General features: G+C 37.6%; 1 protein-coding gene across 1 annotated transcript in view; it reads right to left on the bottom strand.

Annotated features, from left to right (window-relative positions):
- Positions 1-1,045: 1,045 nt before the first annotated feature.
- Positions 1,046-26,075, bottom strand: part of PID1 (phosphotyrosine interaction domain containing 1) — a 273,650-nt gene continuing 248,620 nt past the window's right edge. Inside the window, exon 3 of the mRNA XM_049769338.1 lies at positions 1,046-3,163. Coding sequence (XP_049625295.1) covers positions 2,687-3,163 — 477 coding nt within the window. The 3' untranslated portion in view covers positions 1,046-2,686. The remainder of the gene's footprint in view (positions 3,164-26,075) is intronic.

The raw sequence follows: 26,075 nt of genomic DNA, 5'->3' as shown, positions 1-26,075 counted from the left end.
TCTGCTAATGCACACAAAAGTGCTTTGTGACTGCTAAGATAGAAAGTATAATCTATAAAGGGAGAGAACAAAGTATTATAAAAATAATGATGCATGTTGGAATCAGCCTTCTGAGGGAGCTAGGACTGATGGTCTCAGAAGAGTTCATCAGCTACTTAAAAGATAAATGCACATGAAAAATATCTTGTGCATTCATCTTTAAATTACTTACCAATTAATTCTAGCTAAAGCTTCTATCAATGTTACTGCCCATGGCTAAGCACAGCACACTGGAAACCCTGATATATACCTTGATACCAGCTGCAATAAAAACTCCCATGGCCCATGGGATTCAAACTTTACTAAGACAGGAAAAGAGCATGGATGTGATATACATGTTGGCTCTCTTTTTTCTCTTTTCCTATCCACCGCACCCATTTAGAACTGTTTTCAAGGACAGAGCAAAGCTGAAATTGAGAATAGTTCAACCTGAGAGAAAATGCCATTTTAATTGGAATGAGAGAGCCATTCAACTCAAGTTCATTTCTAGCTGGCACCCACAATTTCACTTTGCTTTTATATTTATCACTGGATTCATGAAGGGCATTGCAGAGGACATGTAACTTCAGGGCCACCTGCCTCCTTGATGAATGGGGTTGTCCCCAGAAATGACGGTCCACAGGGGACATTTTTAACCCATCCTGTCAAATGGAATCACTCCGTGCTGACCTGTGAGAATTTCAGTACAGGGGCTTCAAGTCCATGTGATATTTCATAAATTGCCATCATTTAAAAAGACTCTGCTCCACAATAAATCTAACACACTACAATAATATTTCAGTTGCCGATACAAATTCATCGCAGCAAAGAAGAAAGAACTAAATTGAGCTTTAGGAAATAAGATTGTTTAAAAAGTACAACCAAGGAATAGGCTATTGGTGACCAAATTTAGAGCCATTTATTTTTTTAGGGAGCATTTCTTATTGATTCATCCTGATATATTTTGTGCTTCAGATTTTCATTCTACAGAAAAGACAAGATACACCAAAGAAGGATACTCCTTGGCTTTATGAATGCAAACATAATTTTATTAAAGAATGGATGCATTTATGCTAAAGAATCGTTTACATATATTGTAAAGCAGCAAGCATATCTCCAAAAGGCAAGTTGTCTTCCATATGACTCCATGCTTATTCTACATGCCTCAGAACCGGACCCAACAGAGGGCTCACGACACACACAAATGCATACACAGACACACTGATACACAGACCCAAAAACCAATGATGCTGCCTTCTCTTATCTCTCCTTTAAGGCTTTTTCCCAGGTATGCCTGTGTCCCCAACATCATCAGGATTCAAAAAAGGACTTGAATAAAGAATCAGGAGTACCTGGTCAACTGGCCATCTGTTTTTAGTCTTAATGTACATGTTTCCACAAATACAATTTCATTCCAAGTTGACTTTATTGCAATGGCATGAAAAGTTTCACCAAAAAAGGAGAAAGCTCCAGTTTTCTTCAAGACAACTGCTCATGAGAAAGAGTAAACCACCTGGCAATTTTGCCAGGAAGATGCCACTGATTAAAAGAGAACAAGTTGAGATTTTCTTTTAGATGGAGAAAGACACAGGCTTTTGACAAGTGAAGTTTGTATGACTCATTCCTTACACTAGTGCAATACTGAGTGATGAGGGCCAGGCTTTGCTGGGGAAATAGCAAATCACGTATGTAGCCTGCTGGGAAGAATTCATCAGATAGGACCATCAAACAAAATTAGAATAACTCAGCAGCAGGAAAAGAAAGACAGTCTGCTAGAAATTTGTTCATTTGCTGACAAACTGGTTCCTTTTTCCCAAGGTTTATGCAGTGGTAGTAATGATGGTGAGTTTTAAACTTTGAGTCTGTTTGATTTTTTTATTTCATCATATACCTGGTTGTCTTCTTCCCTTTTGGTGTTTTGTAGTATATGTTGAGATTCCCATCACATAGGGAAGTTGGCAGGGTTGGAAAGAGAAAGAAAGTGAAATGACTGGAGGAAGAAAGCTTTATTATTAGAAGTTGCAGGTATCCTAAGAAAATAGATGGTGTGAATATGATAAGAGGGTACTACTTGATATATTTGTGTAAATAAAAGCATCATCTGTAACTGAATTAACTGCCAGCTACCAGGCTGTTAGTGGTAAAGCTTAATACAGGCTGTGCTGATTTGCTTACTGAGGAGAGTATCTGGAACATGCCATGAAGGGGAGATCACTGGATCTGCCTAACATGTTCCTTCACCCCTCTGGCCTCAGCATGAGTGTCAGCTTTCTCTACGGTTAGGGATCCCATAGGTGCACTATTATTCTTGTTGGGTATAAGGCAAATTGGAATGGTCCAGCAAACAACAATATCCATGTATTTGCCTGAGAGGTGAAAATCGGCATGGACATCCTGCCCTACAGGGAGACAATGGGAAATGAGGGACAAAATAAGAGGAGGGGAATGTAGAATTCTCCTTCCCATCCATACTCCAACCTTCCTCACAGTCACAGCAGGAGCAGATTTCAACATAATGTAATTACTTGAATAATACATTTCATTTGAATTTTAAAAGTGTGATCATCCAATAGTTTGGCAGTCTTTTCATCCTAATGTGATGTTTTGCTTATTCATCTAGCTTCTTGAATTCCTTGACCAATGCTATGTTTGCTGGAGCTCAGTCCATTCAGCCATCATCAGATTCCAACTCCTGGGACACTTCTTCAGAGGAGCTGTTCCTGTGGATCCGGCCATCACTCTTCATGCTGTGGAAAGTCTTCTTGAAGGCTTCCATCATTGCATGGGCGAGCTTTTTAGCCTCGAGCTTGCTCTCACACTCTACTGCATGACAGTCCATCTGATATGACAGGTCATCGTTGATCTCCCTGTAAACCCAGGCAAAGATGTTGGGGCTCACGTGGTGATCAGCAGTGCAGTATGCAATGCGGGCCACTTGGAAAGTATCCATGTGGACTGTGGCCTCACCTTTGTGATCAAGGTGATGGAGCCACACTTGGAATGGTCGGATTTCCAGGAGGGCATTGGCTGGAAAGACATCTTCTCGGGCTAGTGTATGCTTCTTCCAGAGCTCGATGACTGGTTTTTCTGTGCAGCCAGACAAAAACTGCATGCCTGTGGTGGGGACTTTACCCAGGTAAGTAACCTGCAGAGGGAAGAGATGAAGAAAAGAGAGTGTTCAAAGATGGTTTGACTTGTTCACTCAGATGTTCTGAGCAGTCACCTAGTCACAATGTGAGAAGTAAAAGAATTCTTTCTTTCTCCTTAAAAATGGCAACTGCCATCAGAATTCCTACCTCTTCTCCCAAACAGGTGACAACTTGAAAATGGTATTAAAATCATTTAACTAGAGATCAATCTAAATAAATACATATGTGCATATATATGCATATTTATATATAACTTTTAGATGACTACTCTCCATCATTCTTCACTTTTTTGTTGTTATTTTGTTTTGTTTTTTTTGGGGGGGCCACACCCATTTGATGCTCAGGGATTACTCCTGGCTAAGCGCTCAGAAATTGCCCCTGGCTAGGGGGAACCATATAGGATGCCGGGGGAATCAACCACGGTCCTTCCTTGGCTAGCGCTTGCAAGGCAGACACCTTACCACTACCGCCACCTCTCCGGCCCCCATTCTTCACTTTTAAACAATTAGAATGCCCAATTACCATGTTTTACATCATTTCACATTTTTTAAAATTAGAAAGTCACCTGAAATTTAGTTTTGTACAAACAAATGAGAATTTTATGGTAGAAAGGAATCCAAAGGAGGCTGCTTCTAAAAAACAAATCTTCATTAAGCTTATCTGCTGATCTAGTTCTATAAAGTCACATCTTTCATGTTTGATTTTGCTTAGATTGCTTACTTATAGAAAATGCCAAGGACACAAAAGCTGTTTGACTTAAATTACAGCCTAAAAGTGGTCATTTTCCGTCCCAAGATAATTTTTAAAAATATAATAATGCCTCGTTACTTTTCAACCAAAGAAATCTTTGAACTGCAGGTCACTTGGTTATAGTAATAATAAATGAAAATGCTCCAGTTAGGTTAAGATCAGACTGAATGGTTTATCAAACAGTTTATGGGCAATACAAAAACCAAAACAAACAAAAAATATGCTGCAGGGATTTAAGAGTTGTTTATTTTTTAAGATTTATTTGTGTGATCTAGCAAGAATAAATTGACATTTACTTTTTCTTACATTAAAATGAGAAGTGTCATTAATGCTAGGGCACTTACATTATCGAAATGCATAAAAGTGAAATTGTCTTTCAAAAAATGAAACAATTAGGTGCAAATAAGTGGCATATGTAAATGTGGATTTAGAGAATAGCTTAGTTCACAGAAATGGTTAAGAACTGAGGGGCCGGCGAGATGGCGCTTGAGGTAAGGTATCTGCCTTGCAAGCGCTAGCCAAGGAAAGATCACGACCATGGTTTGATCCCCGGGTGTCCCATATGGTCCCCCCCCAAGCCAGGAGAAATTTCTGAGCACTTAGCCAGGAGTAACTCCTGAGCATCAAACAGGTATGGCCCAAAAAACCAAAAAAAAAAAAAAAAAAAAAAGAACTGAGAAATGAAATTTAGCTGGAAAGATTCCAGACAAAGTTTATATTTTAATGAGACTATCAGAATTCAGATGTTCTTTTGCATCTTTTTGTGTTTTAGCTACTTCCTTAAAAAAGTTGACTGGCCAGTCACTTAGAAAAATGACTTCTATGCAAAGATACGTAAATGCCACGACGTATCCTACACCCCTAACAGTGCAAAGTGAACATGGAGAGAGAGGAGTGAAAATGAAGAGCCTGAAAAATCAATAGTAATTGCACATTTGTTCAGAGAGAGGCAATGAAGTCAAGTTTTTAATCCTAGCTCCATAAATCCTAGCCATCCACTCAGTGGGTGGCTCTGTCAAGCTGAGAGTCCTCTACACTTGCACAGTAATTGATGAAGCATTGACCGTGTAAATTAAAGACAGGCCAGAGGATATATAAAGAACCCCAAGCATGTGCTAGAGGGAGTGAAAGTGCTCTTCATATTGAGACACCTGAGAGAAAAAAATCACTGGATTTCAAAGCATCAGGACTGTAGGTTGGATTCCAGGTGATGGAAAAGAGGGTGAGGGAGCAAAATGGCAAAGATACCAGTGGGGCAAGATGGGGATGTGTTATTTTGGTGAGAACCCACATAATAAGATCATAGTGTAAGAGAACTGCAGAGAAAAACAAAACAAAACATAAAAACAAAAACAAAATAAAACCAGAAGATCCATGATCAGTGGGTAAAAACAGTTGAAGTCTTGCAGTCAAGCTGAAAAGTAAAGCTGCCTCTGCTTGTGATAGAATAGAATTGAAGAGCTATTGTTTAAAAAGTGCACCTATTTGATGGAGGCAGACAGCAATATTTGCTGCAAGTGCAAGCAAAGAACTGAAAGTGTAGGCAGGAGGTGAGGGTCTGTTATTAACTGTAGAGGCAGTGTGAAATGACATTATAGGGAGAAAATGGGTGGCACTAGACTACTGTCAAACCTGAAAATAACTGAAGCACTGCCAACACCTTTATTCTGAAAGGAAGGCAGCTGGCTCAGTGTTAATTTTTGTTTTGGGTCACATCTGGCTGTGTTTAGGGTTTGGTGACATTGTATTCTCTCTTAGCCACCTAATACAATGGTCAATAGCAGCTCATAACTCTGTAATGGAGCCAAGTGATCAGGATGGCTTTGGGACTAAATGTATAGCACAGGTTTCAATTTAGAAAACTCATTGAGCTGTGATTTTTATATATGGTACTTTATGATACCTTTATTCCTGGTTTTAAACAGTTTCTTTGTTTAATGTATATATAGTATGTGTATTAAATTCATCTCACATAAAACTAGTTGTTTTCAGTGACTATTTGCATGACATTTAATAATCAAGAAGTGGTAGGGAGACCAGTTCTGTCTGATTTCCTATATCTTTGTCATTGCCCAAGGAGACTCAGTGGCCATAAAGCAGTCATTTGTCTTACACCCTATTCCCAACTATGCTAATTACTCTTTACTCTTCTGGGTGTACATCTAACAGGTACCTTTTCTTTCACTTAGCATATCTTTAGGTTCATCCAAGTTGTACCATATAACCAATGCCTTGTGCTTTAATGTCCTCTATATTTTTGTTTTCTTTTTTGCTTTTTGGGTTCACCTGGATGTGCTCAGGGGACCAGATGGAATGCCTGAAGAGAATGAATCTGTGTGCTACACACAAGGTAAGTCGCGCCTTACCTCTCCTATACTATCTCTCTAACAAACCTTTGGGAGTTTCAAAGCTAATAAATAAAACTGGTTTCAGTGCTTGAGAAGACAGTGTCTTCTGTTTTATTATCCACTGAAGTGTAAAATAATACTACTTTTATTGACAGAAAAATCCTTTGGAGAGATTCTCTCTTCCTCTCTAGTTGTTGTTTCTGTGTCTGTCTCCCAATCTCTCTCACATATACACAAGCATTTTTTTAAAACCACAATAAGACTTTTACCAAAATATAATTTATAGCATTAATTTGAATAATTTTAGTTTTTTTGCAGATGATTTATTTCAACAAAAATACAATGCCAAAATAGTACAATTTTGACAATGATAAAAAAGTATTCTTTTTAAGTGTTAAATATTTATTACATTAAATTAAAAATTTTTCAGAAAAATGAAGCTTTAATTTGAAAAGGTTCTTAAGTAAAGAATAGAACATAGTTAAGTGTCTCAAAGAGTTTAACAAGACAACAATGAACGTTATGTGATACTATATACTTATTTATAAACCAATTCTAAAGCAATGGCATCCCATATAATGCATAGATGTGAAAGCAATCTTGGTAAACTCCTGAAACTCATACCGTTTCAGGAGTATCACTGAATAGTACTTCACACTAACCATAGGTCTTAACTCAATGTGTACATACGTAAATAGCCAAACTAAACCTCACTAATAACCTCACTACCAACAAACTATTTGAAAGGTATTTTGAGACTGGATCCATGGATAACTCTTTGGGTCAAATGAAATGTTCTTCTTTATACACTGAAAGACCTCTGCACCCATATGTTCATTCATAATAGCCCAAATCTGGAAATCACCCAAGTGACCAACCACAGATAAAATAACAATGGTAAATTGACATAATAGAATACCTTTCAGCAAAAAGAAATTAGAGACCATGCAATTTGATGCTGTGAAACCGAATCTGAAGAGTTATCATGAAGAGTAAAGGTTGATTGATAAAAACTAGTACAGAATAATCTCTCTCATATGTGGGCTATAAGAAACACTAGGGAAGTAACAAATGCTGAAAGGCAACAGAAACAAATAATGTGAGAACTGATCTTCAGGAGGAAACATGCCACTGATAGGTGAGGGGTTAGAGTGGGGTGGGGACTCCACACTACTTCGATTGCTTGGAAGGAAGGGGTGCTGAAAGGTGACATTTTATGCATAGAGCCCTACAGTAATAGTTCTTATAATCCAGTGCCCCCAAATCGGTTAAAAATGTGTCACAGAGGAAGGTAAGTGGAATGAAAACACCTGGAGGTACTTGTAGAAGATTAGTGTTATAACACTGTAACCCAATCTTGTTTTTAGGTAAGAGTTATTTCCATTTTACTTGATTTTACAGCCATATATTCACTCTGCATATCTTTGGACTGTAGGAGAAATTTCAGATTTATATTACCCTCCAAAGAGTGGGATTTCCCCACGAATCAACAGCATCCTACTGTCTGTTATGTGGTAAATATCACACCTCTCATTTCCTACTTTTCTTTAAAATTTATCTTCAATTTTTAACTGCAGAAAGTAAGATTCAGAAATCTAAATTGTTTGATATAATGAAGCACAAATATATTAGTTGTTTATATCTACACATGTGTATCTGTGTGAATGTTGCTGTTTTTATTAAAAAAAAGAAATTCACATATTTCCAGTGTTTTCTGTGAAAAGAAAGTATAAAAGATTCTGCCAGTCTCTATCCTGATTTCCTGTATATTCTACTAATTTCCTCTTGTAAATAATCACTAAAAAACACTGCAGATAGAAAAGAGCTAAAGTGGACTATGTGCAGTATCAGGGAATGTACCTAGGCCAGTTATATTCAAGGCAACTGCTTTACCTGCTGTACTCTTTTTCTAACCCCCATTTTTAAAAAATGGTCTCCAAACACCCCAGAATCACAAATGTACTGCCACATCACATTTGTGTCTCACAAACCTTGTACTGCCTTTCTCACCCCTTCAAAGGGCACTTCATCCCTCTTAGAATGATGGACCAATGTGCACACACATAATACCCCAGTCAGGTCTGGTTAATTAGAATCCTATTATTCTATCCATCTGTGGAAAAAAAAGGAACTTTCCTAGATGAGTAAGTCCCTTCAGAGCCTCATCCTTAAGAGATGCAATCAATCTTTAGAGCCAAAAAGTTCAGAGAAATATGGAGTCACTAAAGTGGTCATTATATGTCCAAAGTGGTAGACATCTTTTTAAGCTGTCACCTCCCAGGGGGTTGGAAGAAAGTCACTTGGAAGAGGATGAGTCACAATTAATTGGAAATATTCAGTAAGTTCTAGAATCTTTTTTGATGGTTGCAGAAGCAGGCATTAGGCAAGAAACTTATTGGGAATGAATAATTCCAAGGGAAACAAATAAATAAAGCAAAAAATGAAAGTTTTTCTCCATATGTCATCCGATGGCCTTAAGTGATGCCTCAGACCCAGACATTTGCAATGTGTGTGAATGGGCTTCACCCTAGTCCAACTGGAAGAATTATTGGCAAACATTCTAGTGTGTAAAAATATGTAGAAGCCAGAATGTCTGCAGTGTTAACAGCCTCAGTCAGATCAGGAGACACCAGTGTCCTCAGAATCTTTCCTTCCCACCCATGAGTTTTCCAAAGACCCTGCCAGTTCTCCATTCATGAATCACCAGTGCCCACACATCTGTAGCAAAACAAACCCTGAGTGCCTGACATGCAATCTTTTGGGCAAAGTAGGCACTGTCTGTTCCTTCCTTTTGGTGCATGTTCTGTGATTCAGTATTGCCTGAAAAAAACCTGGTTTTTAAGCCTGTGTCCACTCATCTAAGACTGGAGAGTAGGCTGGAAAGGTAACTGATTTTTCATCAAGGGTATAAAATATGGTGAATGAATATGTAAGAAACCAGCTTCTGGCACCCCGTGATTGCAATGATGCAACCTGCCAAGAGAGACAAATCTAACTTCAAGATACCACAAGCTTCTAGTTTGGTTTCCAGTTAGATTTCTTCAGGTCTAGAACTGAACGGTTAAAAGATTTTCCAGAGGACTTTCTTAAGAAGTTATATGCTGCTCATTCATTGTCTGTTGTTTTTTCCTTAGCTGACATAAAATAACCAAGTATGCACATACAATGCATAAGGCTTAGATAAGGAGCCTATAGTTTTTAAGTTACTAAGGAAAGGATGAAAAAAAAAAAGCTGCTATTAACCCTAGGCCAGATAATCTGTCTCCAACTCTTATTCTCACCCTTAATTTCCACCTGTGCCTTTCAGGGAGTGGGGGTGAGGGGGTTTGCAAAACCCTGAGAATTATGGTCTCAGCTTTAGTCGCTTTCATCCTTGCTAGCTACAAAAGAATAAGAATTCTTTACGGAGTGATGATGGACCCATATGCCAATGCCACAATGACTCACAATGCAAACACAAATGCAATGCTAATCATAATCTTGGACTTGTATCATGTGGGTCAAACCATGAAGAAGTTACTAAATGATAAATGTTGTTCATTGTAAAATTTATGAAACCAATTTCAGAAAAATATAATGACTCTAAGGAGATGTGAAAGGATGGAGAGAGAAGAGAGAAAGGGGATTTTTTTCCAGTTCTTGGCGCCTCAACATCAACATTTAGAGCCACAAAGAGACCAGTTATTATTGTTTACTTTATGCCAGGTACCAAGTAAGCTATGTCAGGGTCATTAATCATCATAACAATGTGCACATAAAAGTATACAATCATGCATAAACATATGTATGCACATATAGAATAACATTATCTATATTCTACCAGTTCTATTTCTCTGGAGAACTTTATACAGATCCAGTGAAAATAACAAACTACCTTGGAAGTTAATGCACTATTTGGCAAAGAAAAGCAGCAGACAGCTATTTTTTTCAGAGGCATGAACTGCATAATTCTTGGGTTTTACTATTTCATAAGACATAAGCAGTGTGACTGCCATCAGTTTCTCAGTGGGGGATCTGGTTATACCTGTTCCATGATCTCTGCTCAAAGGCCTATGCCAGGGCTGCATTCTGCAGACTTTTCTTTTCCTCTTCCCCCAGAGACTTAAATTCTAACTCATCAAGAGTTGCTATTTTCAGAAGGGATCCTTGAAACATAACTTGGTGAAGAAGATATTCTAAAGATCCTTATAAAAAGAGGAAGAGACTGATGACCGCTGTCATCTTGCACATACCCCAAAGAAAGGATCAGGTGAATATGTAGCTAGGAGATTGACCATCAACAAGCTCAGAGCAGATCCTTACAAGACACTAAATTGGCTAGTGTTTTGATATTGGACATAATAGCAGTAATTGTGAGGATAGGGCCTATCTTTTCAGTTCTCCAATCTTATATTTTATCCTAGCAACTCAAAGTTATGTCAACAGGAGCCTGACCCTATATGTAACACCGTTATGAGCAGACACATATTCAAACTGTGTCTTCATAAGTGAGAGGGGATAAATGCCAGTGGAGGCCTAAAACTGATTATAAATAATGGGGTTTATATCCCAAAAATATTTCTACTAAACTTTAAACTACCCTATTCAGGCTACGAATTATTGCTCAGTGGTAGAGCACTTGTCTTAGATAGGTGAAGTCCTAGGTTGGAATCTCCAGCACTACAAATACAAACACAAACACACACAATATATACACACAAATGCCATAAAAGTAAAAGTGGAAGGTATAAGGTTTGAACTCGAACATTAAATTTCTTCGCAGTATATTCATTTGATAAGTTTAATTTACTTAGTGTTGACTAGGAATGAGATGATTGGTGAAGAAAGTGAGGAAAAGCAATGTACATCTTTGTCCCGTTATAAGCATACATTCCAAAAGCAGAAAAGATGCCTTCAGGTGATGGCCATAGAACTTGAAATTACATAAGGAAACCCTTAAAAAAGAAAAAAACAGAAGTGCATAGGATGAGCAAGCCTTAGGAGAATGTCCACAGGCTTCTGTGAACACTTTCAATGAATCTGGAAAACATCTTTTGGGCTCAGAAGATTTTTCCTCTCAAAGGACACAATTAGTGGTGGTAAGACCATTCTGAATTATTTCCTGGGATCTGGCTGTGTCCTCAAAGGCTAACTGGTTGGAGTTTGGCTTCCAGTGATACTGAGGAATCTGAGGTTTTGGAAGAGGCTTTAGGGGAGAGGACAAAGTTGATTGGAGCAAGAGAATACAAAGTGAAAAGCAAAGCCAACTCTGCCTTCCAAACAAGATAACTACTGACAAATATGACACCATCAAGTCTTGGCATTAGCCTTGGGAACAAAATTAATGGGGTACCTACCCTCAACTGGGATGTTTCAAGTACATCAAAGTTATCTTCATTGAAATCCTTTGAAATTTTAAATTACTTGAGGTTTTCTAGCATCTCCTCTTTCTGAAATGGTAACTTCTTTTGAGGTTTTATTTATTTTAGGTTTTCAATATGTGTAAGTGGTAAGTACTGATGATGACATGGCAATACACTTAAAGCACTAACATTATGGGCTTTTAAGAGCTAAATAAGAATATATATGTATATATTTTTTTGGGTTTTTTGGGGGGGGTCATACCCAGCAGCGCTCAGGGGTTACTCCTGGCTCTATGCTCGGAAATGGTTCATGGCAGGCTCGAGGACCATATGGGATGCTGGTATTTGAACCGCCATCCTTCTGCATGTAAGGCAAATGCCCTACCTCCATGCTATCTCTCCAGCCCTAAATAAGAATATTTATAACAACAAACAATACACCTTTTTTGCTGAGGATATTAGAATAACCAACTATACCTCTTTCTTGCAGAGATGAAATTTTAGAGACTAAACAGTTGAAAATATTCGCTGAAAATCAAAGGTAGTACATGTGGGACTTGAGGCCTCCAGTCAAGGCCAAGATCCTTCCTCCTACTACTTCAAATCTCTTCCCCAGAGCAGGATTCAGATCAATTTTATTAAACCTATTATAATAATATCAACAGCATTTCTCAACTGGGATCATATGAACCCCAATGGGCCCCCAGGATATTTCAAGAAACCACACATGAAAATTGTGTAAATGGAGGTAGGATACACACAGAGAAAGAGAAAAATGTTGAAGGGGGATCAGTGTCAGTACTAGTAATCTGTACTTCTGGCCATTTATACAAATACTCACACTCAACCTAGAAATAATCAAGGACACAGAAAGGTGACAGGCTCTATAGCAGGGTTTGTTAAACATTCTGAAAGGATTTTTGGAGAGAGTCCAAATGCTCTTAATCTGATCACTGTTTGCATAGCCCACAGATTGCAATGAGGATGCTATCATCAATAATTGAAAGGAGTTGAGAATGAACACTTAATATTCAACTACCATATTCCTACACAACTCTGAAATGGTGCTTTACAAAGCAAACAATCTCAATGTCAAAGAATGATTCCAAAGAGCAAATATTCAACATGCGTGTAATTGGCTACAACCCTGCTGTATGAAGCATGTACCAAATAACAGACAGTATGTGAGGCCTGCTCCTGAGGCCAAAAGGCAGCCTGAGAAGGTCTGTTCACACCCAACAACTAAGGCATTTAAAAATCTGCAAAAGTTAATATATGAAGCCTGTGATCAGCTTTGAGCAACTCTCAGCATCCTTATTGTTATTCTTCAGCTCTTTAGGCTTTGGGATAGGTCAGATCCAGGAAGCTGGATTTGGGATCCATACTAGGTTGTTCTGTTTTGTTTGCTCTCTTGCGTCTTAGACACCAATCTATGGCTTAATTTGTGGTACCTCTGTTTCCTGCTCATCAAGGTCAAATCAGATCTAAATATGCTATAGATAGATAGTGATGAGGACCAATAGTTACTTCTCCCTATACAGCTCTTCAAAGTCTTCTGTTTCCTGAGTAAGACTTGATTGCAAGCCCAGGGAACAGGGGAATGAGCCTGCCAGTGTAGGAGAAAACTCCCCCTTTCTTAGTATCCCCTTTGAGATGCCAAAAAAAGATGAGAGTGAGCCAGAAAGGTTTACAGGCTCAAATAATTTTTTTTTAGATAATAGAAACCACACTGGAAAGACAATGCACATTTTCTAAGCTACATAAACCTCTGGGGGTGTATTTACATACATGCTTTTATTTTGTGTTATTAATTTACTACAATAACTTTCCTAGGTCACAAAAATATTCAGCACACTTATTTTTATTTTAGCACTTCTTTACAAGTATTTTCATAGGTTCTGTTGATAGTTTATGAAATTATTATTAATATATGTATAACTAGGAGATATATTTTCTTTTTATTATAGAAATGTAGATCACAAAGGAAAAGAATATTTCATAAGAGCTAATATCAGGGCATAATTATGCGCTATTTTTGTATTCTAGTGAAGAGATGAACAGTGTTTCAGTTGTTAAATACTGAGTGTATCTCACAACTAGGTATTTAAATGACAAATATCTTTCTTTTAGTCATGATAGCTGAGTTGCACTGATACAGAGGGATCAGGATTTGATGTCCCATTTTGCTCTTATCCAGGAGTCCCAAAGTGCAATTTTCCCTGTCAATTGGATCTTGTATGTGTGAAGTTTGGAAATATTGTCATTGTCACTGTCAAAGACAAAAGCGATTTATCTGGAAGGCACTGAAGTGTGCCCCTGAAGACAAAGTCACTTAGTAAAACTGACACTGTGTTGAAGCCTGGATTCTCTCATTTGGTCGCTTCTGGTGATCTGGCCCATGGATGGTCACACCTGGCATCTTTCCACTCAGTAGCACAAGAACAATTTATTTTATGACACATCTAATCTCTCCCCTTCTGCTTTCTCATCAGTAGAGTACAGTGGAAAAGGGATGGAAATTCAGCAGAGATTTCAGGGCCCTAAAATGTTCACAGCAAAGATCATTTATTAAATTATAAATCTATATCAAGCCCACTGCTTAAGAATCATCCTATCATTTGGATTCAAGGGGAAAACTGTAGTGGATGAAAAATGTCAACGATTATAGTCCTGGGAGCACTTTATCAATTCATGTCCCATAGGAAAAAACTCTGTAGGAATAGACAAGAAAGAGTCTTGGGGGGACAATTGGTTAGAGATAATAAAATAGGCATCCAAACTCCAGCTGCAGTTCTAAGAGCTTTCACAAATAAGAACTGTACACTGAACCTAAGTCAACTTGAAATCACCATGAATAAAAAATCAAATGTCTTCATACAAATGCTTCTAGGAGTTTTATTTGTAATATCTCAGAATAGGAATCTATCCATAAAACTTTCAAAAGAGAAATGGCTAAGTAAACTGTGGTACATCTACGCCATGAAAAATTATTCAACAATCAAAAGAAGTAAACTACTGACATATGAAACAACTTGAATTAATTCCCAAGTAACTTCTACAGAGTAAAAAATTAAAACAATCCCCAGAGCTTGTGCACTACAAGGTTTCATTCATTTCTCACTTTTGAAATGACAAAATGTTGGGAGTGACATGTAAATGATTGATTGTTGGATGGTAGAAAGAGGAATGAGAGGTGAGAGAGAGGTGGGTGATATTATACAATGGAAAGAGTGGGAGACTATTATTGTGAGGCACATGCTTAGTATTTAAGATATATTAAATATACAAAGAAAGAAATAAACTAAATATACATACTATAAAAAGGTACAAGTAAAACTGGAAAATTCTAAATAAGACTGTATTTTAGGAATGTGATACTTTACTATACTTTGTTAATAGTTATTATTGGAGAATTTTGGATAAATGTACCTGGGAAGTCTTCAAAGTTACTTTTATCCACTGCATCAATCAATCAATCAACCTAATAAAAATTTAGTTTATAAAAGACATCTTGGTGCCAGAGACATAGCACAGCAAAATAGTGTCTGCCTTGCAGGCAGGTAACCTAGGACAGAAGGATGGTTCAAATTCCAGCATCCCACAGGGTCCCCCGAGCCTGCCAGGAGTGATTTCTAAGTGCAGCGCCAGGAGTAACTCCTGAACACCACCAGGTGTGACCCATAGAAACAAAAATAAATAAACAAGTAAAATAAAAAAAGACATCTTGAGCTGGAACAACAGTACATTGGTTAAGGTGCTTGATATTCATGTGATTGCCCCTAATTTAATCCCCAGCACCACATCTGCCTTCCCAAGCACTACCTGGAATGATCTTTGAGCTGGGGTTATTCCTAAACAGTGCTGAATGTGTCATGCTCCTCAAGAAAAGAAGCATCTCATCCACTGCATTGTTACTTTTCTAATACAATAAATTCATTTTTAACAGAGCCATACATATGAATACTAACTATAAAGATTACTCAAACCAGTGAAAAAAATTGAAGATAATGTCACATAAAATCATTTTGTTTTGAAAATTCCAATAATTTGTGTACTTTTCTTCTGGTAGAAAAAATATGATAGAGGGAATTAGTAATTATATAACAGTTCTGAAATATTATCCCATTCAGAAAGAAAGGAAGAATGTAATCCTATAAAAGAAAAAACTGATTTGATCTAGTCTCATTGGCATTGGCAAAGGCTACAGACTGTCAGCTGTTTGCCACAGACAGGCTCTGATATACTAAGTGCTTTCTTCAAAATGTACCTTTTTGCTTAGAGTTAATATTCCTGAATAAATCTGAAACTTGTGGTATTATAGTATAAGGCTTCCAGGTAAAACCACACGGAGTTCTTTTCCTCATCTATCAAATGGGTGGCAATCAATTGTGTGCAAACATTCGCTCACGAGGCAAAAAAGAAACACACATATATTGTTGATGATATTGCTCATTAATGCAACCTTTATGACCGTTCTTGGCAATATATTATAAGCTACACATGCCCTCTGATCAAAAATGCTATGCCTAGTAAGGTATCCTGAAGAAACATCAATCAATATCAAATTACATAATCACAAGTTTATATCTAAATGCTCTTATAAAAGAGTAACTGAATAAGTCATTAAATATCTATTGAATGCATTATGACAGCAGTGAAAGAATGACAAAGAGGGGCCAGAATGAAAACACACAGTAGGGCAATTGCCCTGCATGTGACCGATCCAGAAATGGACCCAGAATCATCCCTGGCATCCAACATGGTTCCCTGAGCCTGCCAGGAGTAATTTTTGATAGCAGAGCCAGGAGTAATTCCTAAATGCCTCCAAATGTGGACCAAAAACCAATAAATACATAAATAAATAAAATAATGGAAAAAAAGCTTTGCTGCTACAAGAATTATGACATACTTTTATGGGGAAAAGATTGGCGAAAGAAATATATACAGACAAAAAGAAAAATAAAAAAAAAACTTTGTTAAGAGTTTTAATAAAGTCACTAAGATTTGCAAATTGCATCATAAGTGTTTCAGGCATAAGGTCTGCTCATTTGTGAGAAACAAAGAGAAAAATCAGAGATTGTTTACCACAGGAGGTGGTTAGAAATGGGGTTGGAATGACGAGGATCAAAAATAGAAGCCATTGAAAGGAAATGCTTCTCTACGTTTACTGTGCATCACTGGTCCCAAAACTGAGTGACAAAATAATGTAATGAAAAGGATGGGGGAAAAATATCCAAAATAGGATAAAAGTAAATATAAGAAATCCTAATCAGACCCTCCCCAAAATAAACCATAACTATAGCGAAGAGGAAAATAAACCAAATAGCATTTCAACACACTATTTTAACTATAAATCCACAGGCTTAAAGAACTGGTTAGTACTGAGACTTGGGTAGAGATAATAGGACTTTCAAGGTGGTATAGATCTGTAATTCTAAACCCATTTCTTCACTATTGAGGGAAGTCACATGTTTACTATAGTTTATATGTGAGGTATTCTAGGTACATGTAAAGAAAAATATTTTTAACTGTTAAAGAGGGTGAGGTGTTACAGCTAGGAAAGGAGAGACTAGAAATGGCTTTATGGCATTTGACTGAAATTGGAGCAATAAAGAAAACCTATTAGATTGGCAGTATCAGCATTGCTACAGAGGTGTTTTTGTTCATAATTATGCATGCACACACATGAGCAAACATGTACAGTATTATTTCTTAGCAGTACTCCTAAGAGATTGTACAAGAAGTGACAGGCTAGCAGCAATAAGTAAGTGTGAAACTCAAATTCTATCTTCCACATAGCATTCTCCACTGAAAAAAACCAATCAGGCAATACTGGAGAAACAGTTGGCATGTGGACAGTAGAAGGAAGCCTGCACATCACCTTGGCTAGAAGGCAGTAAAGTATTCAAAGACAGACATAAACATGTCCAGAGAATAAAAAGGGACTACTGTTGGACAGAGACAGCCTGACAACCAAAATAAATACTGGGAAAAAAACAACAACCAAGTTTCACTCAGGATGAAAGAAGATCCTGATATGAATAGAAAAGTTAGTGGGCATAGGTAAGTGAATGGGAATAAAAATGCCATTTTTTTCCTTTGAGGCCACACCCAGTGACACTCAGGGGTTACTCCTGCTATGTGCTCAGAAATTGCTCCTGGCTTGGGGGACCATATGAAATGCCAGGGGGTTGAACTGCAGTCCATCCTACGTTAGCATGTGCAAGGCAAACACCCTACCGCTGCAATTTAATAAAGTTAAAAAGAGATGATGAGAATAGAAAAGGCATTTTCTTTTTTGTTTTGCTTTGTTTTTTTCGGGCCACACCCGTTTGATCCTCAGGGGTTACTCCTGGCTAAGCGCTCAGAAATGGTCCCTGGCTTGGGGGGACCATATGGGACACCAGGGGATCGAACCGCGGTCGCGATCTTTCCTTGGTTTTGCTAGGTAGACACCTTACCTCTAGCGCCACCTCGCCAGCCCCAGAAAAGGCATTTTCAAGGATGAAATGCCACTAAACAAAAAATTGGAAACAAAGATAAACAAATGGGACTACATTAAACTGAGAAGCTTCTGTACTTCAAAGGTAACAGTGATTAGAATACAAAGATGGGATGGGAGAAACTATTCATCCAATACTCATCTGATAAGGGGTTATTATCTAAGATAATATGCTGACATGACTTAACATGAAAAAAATAAATCTAACCCCATCCAAAAATAGGGAGAAGAAATAAATATTTCCTCAAAGAAGAAATACAGATGGCCAAAAGACACATGAAATAATGCTCCACATCACTAATTATCAGGGAGATGCAAAACAAAACAAAGAGGTATTATATATGGATATTCCTCAAAAAGCTAGAAATAAACTTCCAATATGATCCAGCAATACCCCTTCTAGAGATATACCCTAGGAACCAAAAACACAGTGCAGAAAAGCCCTCTGTAGTCCTATGATCTTCATAGCACTACATACAATAACCAGAATTTGGAAATAATCCAAGTGCCTGGGAACAGATGAGTGGCTAAATAAACTGTGGTACATCTTTACAATGGAATATTAGGCAGCTGTTAGGAAAAATGAAGTCGTGCTATTTACTTATACATGGATGGATATGGAGAGTATGATGCTGAGTGAAATGAGTCAGAGAAAGAGCAGTAATAATAAAAACAATTACACTCATTTGTGAAATATAAAATAAAAAGATTGTATGATAACAGATTCAATAGAGACAAAGACCAGGAGTAGAAAACTTGCCACAAATTGCAAGAAAGTGAAGTTAGGGCAGAGAACAACCACTATGTCAATGGTAATTGGAAATGATTACTCTGGACAAGAACTGAGTGCTGAAAGAATGAAGTGACAGGCAATTGTTACCCCATCAGTAACAATACTGTAAACACAGTGTTTAAAATAAAAAAAAATAATTTAGAGAAAGAGAGGGAAAAAAAATGTCTGCCCCAGAGGCAGACAGAGGGGAGGGTAGGAGGGAAACTAGGGATATAGGTTGTGCGAAATAGGTTGTGTACTGATGCGTACTATTGCACACTGTATGACTGAAACTCAACCCTGGACAACTTTGTAACTGTGATGAAAAAATAAAACAACACAATGTATTATAAACAACCTTATAACCATAGTGTTTAAGTAATTAAAAAATAAAGCAACCATTTGTCAATGTGAGAGGGAAAAAGATCATATGAAGAAAACACATTAAAAATAAAGGTAAGAGAAACATGCATATGTTTCATACTAACTTCTCAACATTTAATCCTGAAATAATTTTCTACTTAAAAAATTAAGAGAAATATCAATAAAAGCATTTCCCCCGACTCAATGTGAATTTAATTAGATAAATTCCATGTTTAAATTTCATCCTAAAGATTAAATTTAGCTTAATACAGCCGAGGACCTGATTCTGATGACAATTTAGACCCTTGGTCTGATTAGATCAAGCTAGTGTCCACAGTGATTCTCAAAATGGCCCCAGTGAGGATGCTAGAACAATCCACAGTGGCAAAATTAACCTCAGATACTCTGGCACAGAAGAGAACACCTTTCTCTTTAGTCACTTAAAAAAGTTAGATTTCCAGGAGGATCTTGAGTATGATTTTTTTTTTAAATAAGGGAGAAGGAGGTCAAGTAATTTGGAAACATCTGATGACACTGACAAATCTTACATTAATGGTCCTGTTGCAATTGTGCTTGTGTATATCTGTGGGTAAACATTCATGCATATGTGTATTCATGTGTGAATGTGTCTCTCCAGAGATTTACATGGGAATATGACAGGTTACACTGAAGATTCTGATGATCTTATTAAATAACACTCAGAAATAAAAATCTAGTAGTTTTAAAGTCACATTTATCTTTCATTTCCCAAAAAAAACCCTCAATGCATAAATAATTTTTATGACCCACCCCTCATGTTTTGCTTATTTTTAGTTAAAAGACATCTTGAAACTCCAACTCCAACAACTTTTTTACTATATAGAATAGTACTTAGCTAATTTGGGGGGATCAAGGATACATTGCGACTACTTGAATATAGTATTACTTTTCATCCATTTGAATGAACACATTAAAATATCCTACAGGCTTTTCTTATTGGATCCATTTTTTTATCAAAAGGAGAATTCTATTACATATTTGGAAATACATACACAAATAAGCCTCTTATAATGCATTTCAACCTCTAAGAATATTTGGCTTAAATCATGCTAAGTCATACACAATAAAAAAAATAAAGTGTATTGTCAGAGAAAATAAAAAAGATGTTTCTTTATTTTTTCAGATGTTTGGAAAATAAGAATAAAAACAAAGCAACATCCTAGGAATTGTTTCAGATGAATGACCACTTAAGCCATTTTATTTACTTTAAGTAAGAATGCATTCACACAGGAGCAAATGTTTCCATCCTGATGGATTAAGGAAAACAAGAAGCTTTTCTGTTATTTTTCAAGGAGAACCTACTGAGTGGTCAACAGTCTTTTTTTTTTTCTGCCACAGTTGACTGATAAATAGTGGTGTGAAGTGCAATCACTGTAACTAGACAAATTTAGAAACACTTCTCTGTACTTTGCTGAGCAGAAGCAAAGGGGCAGAAAGACTGTCAACCCAGGTAAGTGGAAAGCAGAGCCTGGGGATGTGAGGTTCCATCTGAATAGCATCAGAAGCTAAGTCCCTGGACAACCAGCAAAGCAAAACAAGGAAAGAGCCTCTCCTCAGAAGCCCTTTATAAGATAACTCACTGCCTTATGAAGCACCCGAAACCATCCACATCAAACAAAGCTCCAGAAACCAGGACTCTGAGTCAAGCCAGGAAAGCAGATCTTCTCAAAAGAACTTTACTTTCCCTGATTTAGGAGGCATATCTGTGTAAAGAGAAGCTTTTTCTGAAATGGTTTTACACGTGGGTCTCCATGTCTACTGCCATCTCTGATTAAGCTCTTAGCAATCTTCACAAAGGCATCCCCATGCTTCTGTATCCTCACTTTCTCATCCACCAATCTCACAGGAAAATCAAGCTGCTCAGTGTGATAAGATGGATAAGATGGACACACACTTAAAAGCAGAATATGGTTTCAGGCATATGAGGTCCCGTCACACACAGAGCTGGTACTATTCTACTCCGCAGCCCTTTCTTCAAAGATGAAATCAGCTTAGATGGGGCTAAGGAAAGTCCAAATACCTAGCTAACTATTTATTTCTCTGGGTTTACTTCTGAGGGTGCTTCAAAGTGAAATGAACGTGTGATCCCTTAGAAGCAGTAGCACAGATTACTTCCTCCCTTGTGTGCATGAACCTGTGTAATCCATCAAGAGCCAGAGAGAAGATAAAGAGGAACTGCAAAGAAGCTCTACTCTCTGCCTGGTGTCTTCAATATGGTAGTTACGTCTTCTCTTGCATTCTAGTTTAAGATTTGGATGCAGCCTGGAACTACACCATTATCTCTGCAAGGACAGAGGTTTATTTATTGCAGGCAATAAATCTGTGTGTGCGTGTGTGTGAGCGCACGCGCAAAATGTTTCCCTGAAGAATCCTGACTATCATAATAGAAGCCCACTGCTGTTATCTAATCTATCTTTTTCTCTGTTCATACCACAACTGTTTTTACTCACAATATCCTCTTCTTATTCTCGACCATTGCAAATGTTACTCAATTATTACCAGTTCATAATCTCTACAACTGTTACTCAGGATATGGGTTCTTTACAAGGCAAAGGTGAGAGGATTTGGGGCCACCCAAGCAGTGCTCAGAGGTCCAACCCATAAAGAAAGACTCTATCCTAGGTTCCATTCTATGACCTGTGCAAATACCAAGATCTCTGGTTACAGAGACCTGATTTTATTATCCACGACTGAGCAGAAAGTTTCCAGACATCACAAAAAGACCCAGGGGAGAGTAAAAGAGTAGGGAGCCTATAGTTATTCCCATGACAGTATGCGTCAAGGTTGGAGAAACCCTGTATCTCTAGGCCAAGGAAATTATCTTTCTAATCTCCTCAATATTTACTATGCTTATGCAAAAGAGGGGGGAAAAAGAAGCACATTTTTTTATTTTTCTTTTTTCCTTTTTATTTTGGGCTTGTGATTATTGCTTGGTTGTTGTCTGTGTTGTGGTGCCTTTTTTTTTCTTTTGTTCCCTTTTCTTTTATTAAATTGATATTTATAACCCTCTAGATCAGGGGTCTTCAAACTACGGCCCGCGGGCCACATATTGTATTTATTTCCATTTTGTTTCTTCACTTCTAAATAAGATATATGCAGTGTGCATAGAAATTTGTTCATAATTTTTGTTTTTACTGTAATCTGGCCCTCCAACAGTCTGAAGGACAGTGAACTGGACCCCTGTTTATAAAGTTTGAGGACCCCTGCTCTAGATGGACCCCCTCTTGGATTTTTTGTTGTTGTTCATTTGCTTTTTGGGATTTTTTTTGTTGTTATTGTTGTTGTTGTTTTTCTTTTTCTTTCCTTTCAAACAAAACACATAACTTGAATCATCTTGTTCTGCCTCATAAATTGAGGGGAAAAAATAGATGGTACCAAGACCAAACAGGTGTATGAACATTGAGTAGAAATAAAAAAAATGATCAGTCTTAAACACCAAATCCAAAACCAACAATAACAGAATCGATACCGATTCTACAACAAGCTAGACCCAGAAGAGACCAAATATTCAGACAGCTCGAGGTGGCAAATGAGGGGGATATGGGATGCATGCTGAGAATAGGGTTGGAGGGAGGGCAACACTGGTGGTGGTAATGCCTTGGGTTCATTGTTGCTATGTACCTAAAATATTGATGTGAAAGTGGATTTATAATCCACTTTGGTCACAATAAAATTATTAATAAAATTTAAAAAGTACAAGAATGAAAAATAAAGAAACCATGACTCTTCTTAAACTCCTAGACTTTTTTTTTAGGGTTTTGGTTTTTGGGTCACACCTGGCAGCGCTCAGGGGTTACTCCTGGCTCAATGCTCAGAAGTCGCTCCTGGCAGGCTCAGGGGACCATATGGGATGCTGGAATTCGAACCACCAACCTTCTGCATGCAAGGAAAACGCCTTACCTCCATGCCATTCTTACCTCCATGCCATCTCTGAGGCCCCATTTTTTTCCTTTGCCATCTACTTTAATATACTAGCTACATAGCCAGCATTTAATTTTTTGATGCTTAAAAGTCTGCATAGTTCCTCGTGACTAGTTTGTTTTCTTTGGTCATTTGGTCTGCTTATAATGTGAATGACAATAATTGACCAATCATAATAATTTTGATTCAAAAAATCCAGTGCATAGTCAAATGAGAAAAGACAGCATGCAAGAAAACCTGGTATACAACCAGTCTGGAGTTAAGAATCCTTTAAAATTCATTTCTTTTTGTGGTGATTTAAAGGAGGGAGAAGAGGAGACCAAACAATAGTATAGCAGGTAGGGCATTCACATTGCATGTGGCTGGCCTGAGGTCGGTCCCTAGCATCCTCTTTGGTTTCCTAAGCACTACCATAAAATGAGGCTGTGGCCCCAATGCAAAACTAACAATAATCAATGGGAACAGGCAGAAAAGGTTGAGGGGTAGGGTGCATGGGATTCCATTTGTTCTGGTGTTTTGGTAGTGGTTTCTCAAAGGTCAGAACTTTCATCACATCTGGGTAATATCTAATTTGTCTGGGGGATAGCTTTTGATCTAATGTGTGAATGTGCTCAGAAAGAAAAACAAGCATCAACATTTCCAGATGCCATGGGAAAAAAAAAAGATAAAGACAATGAAGGTGAAATGGAAACCTCTATATAGCCCCCTAAACCCTAGCAGAATGAGGAATTTAAAGGACGTGGCTGAAAACTTTCGACAGCCAACCATCTACTGTACTTGCCTCCTCTGCCTCTTTGTCATTTTTGGCTGGTTTCTGTCAAGGCCTTCTCTGCTCCAACCCCACTAGGTCATGGAGATGTTCAATCTCAGAAGTGGTGGATGAGGTACTTTCTTGAGAGAAAACCCCAGGGTTGATAGTCCAAATGAAACCTAGCATGGCTTATCTCTGCACACAGTCATTAAACTACTGCAGCAGTTCAATCCAGGATCTAAAAGCAAATTCATTCATTCCATCAAAGAACCCAGCACTTTGCCAAGAGCTGCACTGCAGCAAAGCAGTGTCCTCACTAGCAGCAATGAGATTCAGTTAAAGAAAAGAGTTGGGAAGAGGCTGCACGCTCCTATCAGTCTGTGACCTTAACATAGACACATGGACACCAAATTCCCAAACTTCTTGCCCTACAAAGCTGTGTGCATGTATGTGTGCATGTGTGTGTGTGTGTGTGTGAATAGAGAGTGTGGAGTATGAAGAAATGAATTTTCAGCACAATGGATTATGCGCCAACACTTTTTATTTCTCTACAGTTATAATGATATGGGAAATTCAATAAACTTGTATAATTCTTATGAGAAAAATAAACCTTCATTTCTTCCATTTTCTTTCAGAAAAAAATAAAATGAATGAAGAAAAACTATGTGTAATTAAGTTACCACGACCTACAACTACCTTCAAATCAATCTCACAAAAAAAGTGAATCTGTAAACCGCTAGAATAAGAGGGAGACTCAAGGCTGTCCACTAAAAACGTTTTCACCTTTTGTTTCAATCTGGCCTGAAGAAAATGCATACCTGAAGTGCCAATATATAGGAAATCTTGATGAAAACCTCTTAATCTACGAACCAGGGTCATCTCTCCCCACTCTCTTCACATGAAAACTAAATCTTCTGATTCTCCCAGTCTATAGGTATCACAGAAAAAAAATCAAATACAGTTTATCTATATCCTAATTTATGAAGTCCTATCATGTTCTTGCTGTAAAACAACTCCCTATAAAAGAACGGGACATTATTTAGGACCATCCCCCAGGAGATGGCTTTTGTTGTCCACAAAAAAAAATAAAATCTGTCAACACCACTTGGGAAGACCCATATTCTTCCTCTGTTATCCTGGTCCTCACTTGTTCCATTTACTGCTGTCTCTGTCATGGAGAGCAGCTCTATACTCATGAGAGTAATCCTAATATGTGTGCCAAGAATGTAATCTGTGTGTTCCTATGTGCAGGGTGAAAGACCCTCCTTTTCCAACCCCCTTCACCACAAAGAGCAGTATTCTATCCGAGTGATCTTGATTAAATCCTTAAATGGACCTGCTGTTCTTATATGGCTCCTTCCATATAGCGTTCACTCTTTGAAGAAAAGAAATTCAAACTCAGGCCAAATAATATATATATGCTGGAAGGATCCTCACATCATCATTCTCATCCTCTCCTTTCTTTCTGGCCAGCAAACCCAAGACAATCTCCACATTCCATTTCCCAACTGGAAGTTTTCAGACACATAAGATGAAGCTATTCAGAGAAAATATTTCTACACTAGCTGCTTCTTGGCCCCAAGCCAACAGGAAAGAAGTTACCTATTAATGCCATGATATGATTTTTATTAAAAAAATAGCATAATCCTCTTCACCTGAAACTATCACTATGCTAAGTTCTGTTCCAAATAAAAATCAAAACAAAATGAAAAAGTTATAAAGATATTATTCAGTTTTGTGCCACCAAGAAATTACTTTAAATTTATTAAGACCTAGTTATTTTATTTATGGACCTCATCCAAACTATATTTATAATGATAATATCTCGCATCACTGAATAATTAACTATGAGACACTCTTTAATGTGAGATATTGGCTCATGAAATTCCTAGAGCTGTTTGGTCAGACAAGGACAGTTATAAGTCTCAACTCAGAGAGGAGAAAGAGTGTTTGTATAAGCTGCACTCTGGGTTCATTCATGAAGAAAGTTTGACACTGGTGGTGGGAATGGCCCTGACTCATTGTATATATGAAATTCCACTATGAACTTTGTAGATCACAATGGTTTCAAGAAAATAAAATGAAAATGAAAATTCGTGAGAGACTTGTCCTACAATGGC

Source organism: Suncus etruscus, chromosome 2 (assembly GCF_024139225.1).
Source record: "Suncus etruscus isolate mSunEtr1 chromosome 2, mSunEtr1.pri.cur, whole genome shotgun sequence".
Taxonomy (NCBI): domain Eukaryota; kingdom Metazoa; phylum Chordata; class Mammalia; order Eulipotyphla; family Soricidae; genus Suncus; species Suncus etruscus.
Note: the sequence above shows the minus strand (reverse complement) of the source record. Positions and strands in the feature narration are given on the sequence as shown.